Source organism: Musca domestica, unplaced genomic scaffold (assembly GCF_030504385.1).
Source record: "Musca domestica strain aabys unplaced genomic scaffold, Musca_domestica.polishedcontigs.V.1.1 6, whole genome shotgun sequence".
NCBI lineage: Eukaryota > Metazoa > Arthropoda > Insecta > Diptera > Muscidae > Musca > Musca domestica.
Window position 1 is genome coordinate 4,470,606 of NW_026712363.1, and position 14,284 is coordinate 4,484,889.

Here is a 14,284-nt window from a genome sequence, read left to right on the forward strand (position 1 = left end):
TTTGGCACCGAATCTGGTCTAAGAGGCAAATGAGCTAAATTATCGGATCTCTCCACAAATTCTTTAATAAATGCCCTAGCAGGCCAAAATTCTTTTAAAATCAACTGTACGAAAATATTTTCAGGCACAACGATTTTGAAAGAAGATCTACTTTCAGAAAATGCAGATCGGAGCTTATAACATCTCAAAAAGTAATCTCCTTCAATTTTTGATTTTATATAATAGATTATTTACTTTTCTACCGGAACTGGGTGTGTAACAACACTGGCATACTACTGTTCACGTCCAGTCTCAGTAGTTTCAGTGATATTAACTGAAACCGGTTGTGGAACAGTGTTCTCCACAGAAACTATTGCTTTGCGACTTGGCATTCCCTTAGTTGATGCCTTTTTCGCAGCCCTTTTGCGTTTCTGGCCAGAAACTGACGGTGACGACACAAACTCATCTAGTTCTTGGTATAGTGAGGAAAAATCTTTTTTTCATCGATGTCAATTCCGACTGCAAGTTCTTTACAAAATTATAAAAGTCTGCAGAGAGTTTCCTACATTGCACACAACACCAACGAACACCAACATTATTTCTAATTGCGTCTACAACTTTTGCATTAATCCTAGCACATTTTGCATGCCATTGATTAAGACAAAACCAAAGTTAACACACAATTCATCCTCTGCAACAATATTACACAATTCAAAAGGGCACGACATTTTTTATTTTAATTATTATTTATTTTAATTATAATTATTTCTTTTTTAATACACAAGTTACAACTATATTTTTCAAGATTAGATCTGTAGCTGGATTTTTTTATTTATTTTATTCTTTTTAAAATTCTTTTTTAAATGTTGGCAACTCTTATGAGATGACAAAACAAAACAAGACGATATGTTACAACAACTAATTAGCTAATGTAACAAAAGAAAGAGGATAAAAAGAGAATGTACAACTACACAATTTGAAAATTGATATTACTTTAAAAGACAAAACAAGATTTTAAAACACTACACCAATTATCACTTTGAGTTACAAAATCACTATTGAACACTTTAATACACTTTTTTACCGGATTAATTAATTTAATAAAACATATAACCAATAATTTTTTTCAAAAGCACGGAGCACCACAATTTTTTGACACTAATTACAACAGGGTTCCCTGGTTTTTTATTAGTTTTTATGGGGGTAGTGCAATTTAGATCTTAGGATAACTAGGTTAAAGATTATAATAATTTATTCTATATTTTAATTCAATACATTTTTATTTTTTGTAGGTTTTAAGTTTTAAATAATAAGTTATACAATACAATTTTTAGCCCATAAGTTTTATTACTTGTGTATGTGTTTTTTTTTGTACAATCTTGTTTTATGTTAATACTAGCTGGCCCGGTCCGCGTTGCCGGCCCGTACTTTTTGTCTATTATGCATATTTGTCAAAGCATAATTATTCAAAGATATGAATGATATAAGTGTTCGCGTACTGGTCGATTAAAAGGCTTTTTAAATACCTGTACCCATATTTAAGCCGTGGGCTTCAATATTTAAACCGTGGACTTCAAAGGTGTGGATGTGCTATACAAATCTATTAAAATGTATATATCAATCTTATCCCCATGTAAGGGATCAAATTAATTTTTAGTATGGTAAAAATCGTAGCATAATTTTCCATTCAAATGAGCAGTAATTTGGAATTTACTGTATTTTGTACACCTCTTAATTGAGGGTTGAATGAATTAAGAATAGCCAAAGTAAATTACTTTTTTAAAGCCATTAACACCTCAGATTGTCCATTAGAGTTCTTATAAGTCCCTCTAACCTTGTCGGTCTGTTTGTCCGCCAAAAAGTGGACTTGAGGGGGTACTATTATAGGGAAAAAATTCTAAAATTTGTAGATATGTTCAAATTTTTGTGTAAGATTTTCACCCCCAAATACACATTTTTAGCCAAATCCTTTGAAATATGGTAAAATCAGGAGGTACTTTTATATGGGCATTACTCCGAGACATCGACCTATATTGAAAACATTCTTCTAGCCCTTATAATCCAATATGACAAATAGAGACCAAATCAAAAATATAGCAGAACAACAACAACTGAAAAAAATTTCGCGTGATTTAAATGAGTAAAAATAGTTTTATCCACCATATTTTTCATCATAGTATAATTCAATGACGATTCAACAAATATTCGGTCCCGTGATAATTTCATATATTTGTAATTTGTTCATGTTTCCACAATTTATTTCATATAGATGTATATCCCAATAGAATACAAAATTTTATTTTCTGACTACACATTATATGTGAAAGTGGACTTGGGTATACTCCAATGTGGGGACTTTACTTAAATAAATTCCCATGTGGCAATTATCTGTATGATGGTTCCCTAACCCCTTAGAGACAATGATGCCAAATATGGGCCAAGCAATGAAAAAAGTGGCCAAGACCCCAAAAATAGCTTAAATCATATGATGGTTATATAAATATGAAATCGGGATGTACCCTTATCGTGAGTTATGATCGTTATCATGACCTGCAAAAGTGGTTTAAGGTATCTTGAATGTTTGTGAAGAATTTCTGGAAGGATAGAAATCCTTTTCTTACTAAGAGTCTCATTCGCTCTACTATTTTCCACCCTTTATATTTGGTATTTTACTGATTGTACTCCCAAAGAATTTTGCATTGGACGGATTATTGTTACATGAAAGAAGTAGGTCCACGCTTTGAAAGGAGCTCCATTTGACTTATTCTGTCATTTTTGGTTGTTTAAATGTGTTCGCATCTTCCATCTGAACCACGATGTCGGCCCTGTAATCGAAAATTAGATGTCAGTTAACATCGTATTTCGCACTTATTTCATTTTTTTTTTGGTGAAAAATTGTATATAGTGAAAAATTATTCTTTATTTTGTTCACAAAAAATCCACTGAATTCAATGTGATAATACAAATTGAAAAAAATGACAAAGAAGAATAACAAATTTAAAAAATCTTCAACCTGTTCGCTGATTTATTACAGCAAATGTTTAAAGACCATTACTATCATTTTAAAATTCGATTCCACTGAAAATTTTTTCGATTTTTTCCCGATTTGAGAATTTTTGCTATGAGATCTCTTTTCCGTGATTTTTTTTAGCTATTTTGACAAAGAAATTATTTTTTAATTAATAATTATATTTCTTTTGGTGTGACCGCGTTAAATTATTTCGATATCATCTATTCCGTTTCGCCACCATATAATTCGGTACTACGCTTCCATGTAACCCGCCATCAATTTCAATTCTCAAGAAATCAAGTCGATTAAATAAATTGGTATTAATATTTGAATTCAAAAATAAAATATAAAAAACACTACAAATGTACATTAGAAAAAAGTAAGTCAAAATGGAAAAAAATCATACAAAATAAAACATTACTATTGTACATTTGAAAAGTCAAAATGAAAATGTTAATATATCACATTTTTACGCGATTTTTCTGGATATTATCCTTTTCGGAGAGGAGACAACTCCGAATTTGTGTGAATCGTTAAAATCAGTCCAGCTGTTCTTAAGTTATAAGCGTAGTAACTAACACAACTTACATTTATATATATAGATTAAGGTAATTAGATTTTAAGATTTTTTTGTAGTGTGAATTTGTTCCAATTTTTGTAAATGATTACTGTTCACTGTTTGTACAATGTTTCCTTTCTTGTAGTATTGAAATTTGTGTTGTAAATTCACTGTTTGATTAACATTATTAATATTTTTTCGGTTAGAATTCGATTAGAACTGCTTAATGTCTAATTTGCATCGTCACATCAAACCAGTTTTGGCTGTTGTCGATGCGTATTGATTGGAATTCAGCATTGGAATTTACCGGTGGCTGCATAAATGTATGTGTGCATGTGCATATGTTTACATTATTTACATCATTCCGTTTTGATGTTTTTTATGCAGCCGCCGGTAAATACCCAACCAACAGTGTTGGGCAAAATTGCGAACACTTACCATATGGAAAATCAACTCAAATCTTATGTCGAGAACCCCGATATATCGATTAAAGGCGGGGATCGGCAGTGCAAGCCTTGAAAAACTGACGAGGGAACTGAGGGAATATGGCATTGTTTGAACTTTGACGCTGAAGTTGTGACATGAGTTAGTTCATAGTTCATAAATAAAAGTAACAGGTTACACCTACATTCACACATGAATACAATTTTAACTTAGTTGCGCGATAATTCCGGGCCCAAGTTGATACAAATGTATTTGTTTCGTACACTAACTTGTTTTGAATATGGCCAGTAGGTTTGTAACTTGGCTTGAAACTTGTTGTCGAATTACTCATTTCTTGCAGGTTAACCAAAAAGCCACTCACCTCTTTGTTCTTCCCAAAACCATGGGTAATATGACAAAGTACTCTACTAGTAAATATATCTAAGAACTTCAACAAACCAATATTTGGAGATTCTCAATATATAACTAATTACATTCCCCAGTATGTTGCTATGTCCACATACTTGCATTCAAGAGTGATTCTTGATTTGATGACATTTGAATTGATAGCTTTAAGGTCGCTTTATTATCGACTTATATAGTCACTGGTGCTGTTATGATAATTCAGATTTCTCTTATAATTTCGGCTGCCTTTTTGATCGCACAATAATAGCCAGAGACGTCGGTATAAATGCCACCGTCACCACCAGCCCAGCCGTCCTTATCAGGTTTCGTAACGTCAGTCCAGCGTACTCCTTGCTGCTAAATTGTCCAGTGGATGATATGATATTTAGCTTACTTATATCTGTTCCAAAGTTGCAACACTAAAGATGGTCTAGCCACTTTTTCCTCTTATGCGTCAATTATGACGCTACGCAGTCGTCTGGGGATCTAGACTCATTACACCCAAAGGTAGAGGACTTTTAAACTCTATTTCATCCGCTAAACTGGATGTGATACCTTTTTTTGGCTGGCAACATCGTTATGAACAACTGCTAAAAATAATTTGAGCGCCGCAAAAAAAATATTATTTTGAGGAAATTTTGTAGTTTTAAAACTAAAATTGTATATTTGAAGTCACCTTACTAATTTATTGAATGCTGTGAGTTCAGTTGTTGGATGCCTTTTGTTTGCCTGCACTCCTGATGGTTTTTTATTGCTGACTTTGCAGAAGTGATTGCATTGTTTATAGAGCGCTGTTATGGCACCTGCGATGTTATTGAGATTGCTCTGGTGAAGGCATGACAAGAATTTCAGGTATACGTGCGGGAAATACCGTAGGCCATCTAATCAGCAAGTACTTCTTCGGCAGCAAACAATGATGAGGCAGGCCTCGTCTGAGTACTGAATCTGTGCCCGGAAATTCCAATGGATTTGTTTTTGAGATGTTGTTCGAAAGGCTACAAGTGTCGATGAGAGAGGCTTTTGATGTGCAAATCAGACAATATGTGGATGACTTTGCTCTATTTGTAAGGCAACAACTTAATGAGCGGTTCGACCAATGTATGGTGGAATATGTGGCTATGGTCCATAGGGTGATGGGTGACGTCGGAGTTTATTGATACTTGTCGCAGGCTTAGTGCGGATATTTTGGTCTGTCAAACAAATGTGGATCGAATGCAAAATGAACTAAGTGACATAAAAAAGAAAATGTCGGAAGTGGAGCGTGAGAGTCTTATACGCCAAAGGCGTTTGAATCGGGCCGATATTTTAATAAATGGGTTGCCGATGGCTATACGCAATCTGTCTGTTATGACGATTGCGAGGCTTTGCAATGTGGAGCTTAACCTAAGCGATATTCAGCACTCTTGCTACATTTTTGGTGGAAAAACAGTCCTTGTAAAAATCACTTCTGTTCACATGAGAGATGTAATTATGTCAAAATACCAAAAGGTGAGCTATATTGCATTGAATGATGTGGTCAATACTCATATCGCCTTACTTCTCCGGCTGCCAAGCTTGTTTTTAAATGTCGTAGGCTACGAGAAAGAAAGAAGATTCTGTAATATGTACTGGTTAACAATGACATTCCAAGAGTCAGAATTACTCTCCCGAATGGTTATGTTAAAACCTTTTATGCGGCTCAATGTGTTTTTTTTTTTTGGCTGTGATGAAAGTCAGAGTGTGTCGGTCGAGGTTCATTCTCCTGTTTCTCGGCAGCTTGATGTGGAAGTCAATGTTGCTGGTTCATCAGCGATTCCACTAATATTGTATATACTAATTTCACAAACAACATGTCATTTTTGTCTGTTATTTTCAGTAGTCATTTTTAGATTGTTTTATTTATTTTTTTTTTTTTTTTGCAATTGCTGCTTGCACACAGCCATTTCGTAAATTTCGTATGTTGTTATGGTAGGCATCAATGACCTATGTAAGTTTCATTTAATATATCATAAATTTCTTTTTCAAAATACTTATTTTTTGCGGCTTAATGTTTTTTAATGGTCTCTAGTAATTTAGGACAAATTGTTCAGATAATATTTGTTACGTTCATCTTTGAGAGCACTAAGTGATAATTTGAATGTTGGCCACTTTAATTGCCGTAGTTTTAATCTCACTTCAAGATCTGCTAAGTTGTGTGAAGTGAAAAATATTTGTGAAAATAGTCATTTACACCTGATAGGGGTAAGCGAAACATGGCTTAAGCCGTAGGTTCCCTCAAAAAGGGTTGAGCTATCGAGCTATAAATGTTGTCGAAATGATCGCTCTATTCAGAGAGGTGGTGGGGTGGCTTTATTTGTTTCGAGGGCAGTAGAAAGTAGTGCTTAAAAGCAGTTAGTATGGGATTGCTGAAAGTTTATTTGTGGAATTGATGCTTGGTAGGGAAGATACTTGTTGGTGAGGCTTTTGAGCGTGATGTTAGTGATATGGTGGTTCGGTATTCTGATGTCATTATTATGGGTGACTTCAACAATGATCTCGTTTCGATTGATTCTTCGGTTAGGGTAAAGAATTCCTGCAGTAGACTTGGTGTGGCCATAAGGCACAATATGCTCCCAACTCATTTTAGTGCTGTGCACAGCTCTACTTCACTCTTGGACTTTTTCGCTCTTAGTAATTATGAATCTGTTGTTTTTTCCAATCATTTTTTTTTTGCCCTGGCGTCTCGGACCATGCATTTATTTTCATTTCAGTGGATATTTCCGTGACTTGCGTGGATCAGTTTCATGAGTTTATTGATTATAATGCTGTTGATCAGAATGATTTGTGCGATGCAATTTCGTCCTTTAATTTTTCTCCAATAAACTCGAGTAATGTCAACGAGCAGTGGGCATGTTTATTTTCATGTTTCAATCTGTTGCTTTCTATGTTTCCGGTTAAAAGAAGGCAACTTTTCTGAAATAAGGATAATGACTGGTATTTGTCCTCAGACATCTCTTACTATGCATCAATTAGAGATATTGCGTTTAAGCAGTATATGATTACAAAAAGTCAAGATGATGGGAGAAATTTCTGTAAAGCAAGGAATAAAGCAAAATCTGTTGTACGTAAGGCTAAAAGTGTTGTTATACAGTGCATGACTTCCGGAGTATTGGTGATGATGTTGGTGGTTTTAGTCTTCGCTGTGTTGATGCTGCAGAATTGGAGAGAGCGTTTGTCGCAATTAAGTCCAATGCAACGGGTTTGGTTGAGTTTTCTTTGAAATTTTCGAAAGTTGTTTTTCCCTTGCTTTCCTTCCAATTTCTTAGCTTGGTTAATTCCATATTAACAACTTCGGCTTTTCCTGAAGCCTGGAAATTAGCAAAAATTATTCCAGTTAAGAAGAAAAATGTTGGTGGTTGCAAGAATTTCGTCAGATATCTATACTACCCATATGTTCCAAAGTTGTTGAGCATATTTTGAAATCGCAAATTTTGCTTCATTTGCAACAATTTGCTATATGATGAGCAGTGTGGCTTTAGGAAAAAATAAAATTACGTCATGTCTTTTACTTAGATTGACTGACAGCATTCGAGCCAATTTTGGCAAAGACTAAGGCGCTTTTATTCGCCACGTTTAATAATAGAGACGTGTCTATTGTGTATAACAATATAAATATTGAGTTTGCTTCTGAGCTCTTGTGTTTGGGGTTTCTTCTTGAAGTATGGCGGTATCTCAGATGCATTTTTCCATGCGTGGTCTGTTTTTCACTTTGCTTTACCTTTTTCTGTTAGGAAGCGTTTGGTCCATGCTTTAGTTTTGCCATCGTTTCTTTATTGTTAGGAGTTGTACTCAGGTACAAGTTTGAGTAATATGCATCTAATTCAACTGGCTGTCAAACGTATTGTTCGCATGTTCGTGTTGCGCGTTTGTACAATGCTTTACCAGTAAAAAAAGATTTCAGTGTTACCCCAAGCACTTTCTTTAAGAGACTTGTTCGTCATTTTGACTGATGATATGTTTTTAGCTCTTGTGCCATAATCTGCGTCTTTCCTGTATTGCCATCTAGCAATAATCGTAGTTTTTTCAGTATATTTTTAAGGTCTCTTACATCTATAGTACTGGATTTTTAATGAATATTTCTTTTACTTTTCTAATTATCGGTGCACTTTCAGAATGAATTTTCATGAATACCTTTTTATATTTAATAGTTTTTTCCATGATCTCATTTTTCTTAATTCTTTTTTTAATAAGGAAATAATAAATTTCAAGACCAAAAATAAAGGACACTGATTCTTAATAACTTTGAAAAAGCTAAGCAGCAAACGTCTATCTACATATGATCTAAAAGAGCACCCAAAGAATTTAATCACATACGGTGTGATATGAACACGGGTATTCAACCTAAACACAAAGCGAACAAAACGTTTGACAGCCAGTTGAATTAGATGCATATTACTCAAACATGTACCTGAGTACACCTCCAAACAATAAAGAAACAATGGCAAAACTAAAGCATGGACCAAACGTTTTCTAACAGAAAAAGGTAAAGCCAAGTGGAGTACAAACCACGCAAGGAAAAATTCATCTGAGATACCACCATACTTCAAGGAGAAACCCCAAACACAACAGTTCAGAAGCAAACTCAATATTTATATTGTTATACACAACAGACACGACTCTATTATTAAACGTCAAGAAACAATATGAATAGAAGAGGACCCAACACCGACCCCTGAGGAATCCCACTTCTCACTGGCAAAATAGAGCTAACATTATTATTAGCATAACCTGTGTTTCCTATCAGACAAGTAGGAAGATACAAGTGAACATGCAGTGACCGAAAACCCATACAGCAAATGCAATTTGCGCACTAGCTTAATATTATCTACACGGTCAAATGCCTTCTCCAAGTCAAGCGACAGCAGGACACAGAACCTGGAAATACAAAATTTGGTTCGAATGCTGTCAGTCAATCCAAGTAAAAGAGATGACGTACTTCTATTTTTTCCTAAAATCACACTGCGCATCATATAGCAAATTGTTGCAAATGAAGCAAAATTTGCGACTTCAAAATATGCTCAACAACTTTGGAACATATGGGTAGTATAGATATCTGACGAAATTCTTGCAATCCACCAACATTTCTTCTCCTTCTTAACTGGAAATTTTTTGCTAATTTCCAGGGAGGAAATTGGGAGGAAAGCAAGGGAAAAACAACTTTCAAAAATTTCAAAGAAACCCCATCCAAACCTATTGCATTGGGCTTAATTGCGACAAACGCTCTCTCCAATTCTGCAGCATCAACACAACGAAAACTAAAACCACCAACATCATCACCATTACTCCGGAAGTCATGCATTGTATAACGACTATCAAGTTGATTCTAAGCAGAGGTCTTTACTGCTTCGAAGATCTTCAAACAGTGACGCATGAGCAACACTTTTAGCCTTACGTACAACAGCTTTTGCTTTATTCCTGGCTTTACAGAAATTTCTCCAATCATCTTGACTTCTTGTAATCATATACTGCTTAAACGCAATATCTCTAATTGATGCATAGTAAGAGATGTCTGAGGACAAATACCAGTCATTATCCTTATTTCAGAAAAGTTGCCTTCTTTTAACCGGAAACATAGAAAGCTCGTTAACATTATTCGAATTTATTGGAGATAAATTAAAGGACGAAGTAGCATCGCACAAATCATTCTGATCATCAGCATTATAATCAATAAACCCATGAAACTGATCCACACAAGTCACGGAAATATCCACTGAAATGAAAATAAATGCATGGTCGAAGGTCGGCTCGAAGCAAACAATAATTTTGTGAATGAGTTTTATCTCTTGAAAAGAAAGTTTAACAATAATTTAAGTTGTGAGAATTTTCCCAGATTAATTCTTTCATCTGACTATAAACCACCTTATATTTACTTAAAAATTAGTAAACAATAAAATATATCATTTTTTGGATCTTTTTAGTTGACAGTAATAGATGAAAAGCATGCAAAATATTTGGAGAACATCATTAAAATTAGAGATCTGTTGGCATTTTCATGTGAAAGTGCAGCGGATCTATCTGTACTTGCAACAGAATTGTGCTCGAAAAAGAAGTTAGAAGTAAGTATTTGTCATGCGCCACCTCCTTCGGAATCCTCATTTACACCGAAAGTGCCTATCGAAGAAATACGGTAATATAATGCATACAATATCAATATGGATATATATAATTGTCTTTTCTTTTTATAGACGGTATGGATTTGAATCTTATTTGATAAACCTGGTAAATGGGCCACGAGCCGTGTTGGGTTGTCTCTGTTCCTTATATAACTTGCAAAATATTCCATATGGCAGCGATTATGTAAATAATTGTACTGACAAAATTCCCCACGACATTCGTAGTTATTTTGGTGGCAAGTATTTCCATATTATACATACTTTTATATGTTTCATGTTGTATTTTGCAGGGAACAATCACTGCACTCTAACAATTTCGAAATATGGCAAAAAACAAGCATCTCTTATGCAAAGGGCTATATCTTCTAAAGGATTACTCTGTAGTAGAAATGACAGCGAAATCAATGCTATAAAATCCAGGTATGTTTATAGTCTGCTCATCAAACTATACTCGAACATTATTTACTCGGAAATCTTTAGGTTAATTGAAGATATAGAATAGAATAACAGAAAAGAAAAGTTTGTTGAAAGTAGGTTCCTTGAAACAGCTTGACATGTTTCGTTCGAATTCTGCTAATTCGGTTCTAACTCCAGGTCCAAAAATTTGGCTACTTTTACGGGCTGTAACCTGTTGTCTTGGGTAGCTAGGTTACGTTAAAGGATGCGCGGTTCTATAAACAACTACTCCACTCGGAGACCTATTGGTCCATTGTGTTCATCCTAATTTAAAGAAGATATGAGAATAGAACAAAAGAGAAGGAAAAGAATAACGGATAGTCAAGAAGCGAGAATCTGAATAAAGAGTAGACAAGCTAGTAGGCTTGCATCCACGGTGTAATCATCGTGTCGTCCTTAGCCATTTTGGTCTTCTTGCTAACTGAAGAATGACCGCTGGCTCGATGTCGGAGAGGGAGGACCAGTCCTCCTATAAGAGTTGGGCAGTGACAGAATAAGTGCTCCACCGTCTCAGTTTCCTCCTCGTCGTGACAAAGCCCGCAGTATTCAGTGTCGTCACCCCTCATTAGTGTGTCATGGCTTTTATGTTGCAGTGTCCTGTAATTAGGCCCACCACAAGCTTCAAGTCCAGCTTTGTCATGGATAAGAGTGACCTTGATCTCCTTTCGGAGTTCACCGGCCAAAACTTTTTGAAGACATTACATCCCCTGCCAGTTAGCCAGTTCTGTTGAAATCTCCTAAGATAGTGCTTATGCAGTACTTGGAAGAAGTGGCATAAGGGTGGATTCACTGAATTCTCAATCTCTAGATCTACTGACTCAGATCCGCGTCTGGCCAATTCATTGCCAAATATGTTGCAGTGTCCAGGGAGCCAACAGAGTTTGACAAACGACATTACCTTTTCCAGAGCATTCCTGCATTCCAGAACTGCCATAGATTTGATTGTAAATGAATTTAGAGCCTTCAGGGCCGCTTGACTATCGACATATATAGCTACCGGACCATCCAGTTCATTGATTCTATTTGCCAGCAGCTCTATGGCCTTCCTGACAGCAACGATTTCTGCCTGAAAACGCTACAGTCGTTGTTTAGTTTGAAGGATTTTTGGATACTTAGACATTCACAGTAAACTCCAGCTCCCGTCCCACTTTCCATCTTTGACCCATCAGTATAGACAGCTATACCGTTAAAAGGCGGAGTGTCTCGGGGGTATAGATGTCTATGTTAGGTATATGGATATCAAGTAGTTCAATCCTATAATCGCCTGATTTCCAATGCTCCCCACATACTTGAAAATGACGCCATTATCCCAGTTCACTGAGTCGCAAGGCACACCCAGCTGCTTGTTCCTCTACAAATAAACCTATCGGTTTAAGTTGAGTAGGGTATATAGGGCGGATTGGGTGTGCTCATAAACGCGTTTGTAATTAGAAACGATGTACCTCTTTGGACTAAATCAATGCTTTTACTGAAGGTAGTTTTCCCTAAGGAGTGCCACCAAACAAGCCCTCCATAGGTTAGAATTGGTCGTACGATTGACTCATATAACCATTTGATTATGTGAGGTTTGAGTCTCCAGCTTTTTCCTATGGAGTTTTTAAGGGAATAAAGTGCAATTAAGCCCTTCTTCGCTCGCTCCTCAATGTTCCTCTTCCAGCTTAGTTTTTAGTCTAGGGCGGTACCGAGATATTTGGCTTCCGAAGAAAGGCTTAGCATAACATTATCAAGTATTGGTAGTATTGGAAAAGTCTGGGATATTGTAGAGAGTACGAACTCAGTTTTAGATGGGTTTATGCCAAATCCATTGCAGCGTGCCTATCTGGAGAGTTTAACTAGAGCTCTCTGCATAAGATCTGAAACAGTTTGCGGGAATTTCCCAGCAATCAACAAGACCACATCGTCGACGTAAGCCACGACCTTTGTTCGATAAGAATTTCATTTATCGCCAAAAGCCAGATTAGTGATGCCCCTAGTGACCGTTTTCCTAACAGAACACTGCCCGATGCTTGAGTTGATGATTCTGCTACTGAGCATAACATCAATCCAATTATTATAAAAGCGTCTGCTTGTCTTTCTGAGCTGGGCTAGGTCTTTCGGCCACCAGAGAGGTTCGCACCTTTTGCCGGGGAATGTAAGCGGACAACCTCTTTTATATCTCCCAATCAGGTTTTTTTTTAACAATTTGACGGACTCGTCCACATCTGAGGCGGAGTCTACTGGGAGATTACCAGTAGATCTCAGCTTCCATGCAGTGTGCTCCGCAAATTTGTCCCATCGGGCCTTTTTCGGGTTCCTATGCGGTTTTTGCAATCCCTCTACTGATAACTGGAATGTTATCTTCCGGTGATCCGAAAAGGAACACTCGGTGGAAGCTTTCCAACTCAGTATGAGTGACTCATCCATGTTAGTAAGGGTGAGATCAATGACCTCCTCCCTATTCTTATTTTGGAAAGTAGCCTCATTTACCCTATTACATATTTTGAGGTTATTTGTTAAAATAAAATCAAAAATGGACTCACCTCTTGCGTTCGTATCCTTACTGCCCCATTGAAAATAGTGAGTGTTAGCATCATATCCAACGACGAGATTGCTTCTGCTTCACACTACAGTGAACAGCTTCTCTACTACTTGGCACGGCGGGCCGGGGTACTCCAAGGGTAGGTACATGGATACAAAAAGAGTACTGTTCCTGCTCGTGACTCCAACCAGATCGCCGTGGGGTCTCCCCCGCTGAAATTATTGAGGAAGATTAAATTTAAGTTATTTTTATCGACGATACACGTTCTAACCTTTTCTCCGTTGGAGGTGGCAAACCCTTTTAACTATATAAGGTTCCTGGACCAGGGCTATATCTACTTCAAACTTGGTGAGGGACAGTAGAAGCTCAGCCGCGGCTGTCTTGCAGTGGCGCAGATTAATCTGCATGACGTTGAGCAGCTCCGGCTTCCTTCCTCCTACTGCGACGGTGAGGTTAGACGGAACCGAATCCATCCTGTGCCAAAGTGCAGCTTCCCCCCACGCGCTGAAGGTATTCCTGGCCAGCTGTATCAATACCTTGACGGCCAGGCCTCCTCCCTCCGTGCTTGAGCCGACTAAACACCAGCTGTCCGTACTGAGGTTGGGATTCTGTTTTCCCAATATTGTCAACACGCGTCTCTGATCCACCGAAGGTGGTGGTACCCATGCTATCAATATATTCCTACAGGGAATTTCCTTTAGGGATACAGCGGCAAGAGCACTTTCATCCCAGAGCCCGTGAAAGCCAGCAACTGCGGGTACGAGGAAGTTTTTGGACTCCTCGTTTTCGCAGCAGATGACATT

General features: G+C 36.9%; 1 protein-coding gene across 1 annotated transcript in view; it reads left to right on the top strand.

Moving 5' to 3' along the window:
- The window catches only part of LOC101897376 (structural maintenance of chromosomes protein 5), an 82,135-nt gene that overhangs the window by 37,356 nt on the left and 30,495 nt on the right, over nucleotides 1-14,284 (top strand). Inside the window, exons 8-10 of the mRNA XM_059129340.1 lie at nucleotides 10,313-10,521; nucleotides 10,580-10,743; nucleotides 10,798-10,927. Of these exons, the coding sequence (XP_058985323.1) occupies nucleotides 10,313-10,521; nucleotides 10,580-10,743; nucleotides 10,798-10,927 (503 nt within the window). The remainder of the gene's footprint in view (nucleotides 1-10,312; nucleotides 10,522-10,579; nucleotides 10,744-10,797; nucleotides 10,928-14,284) is intronic.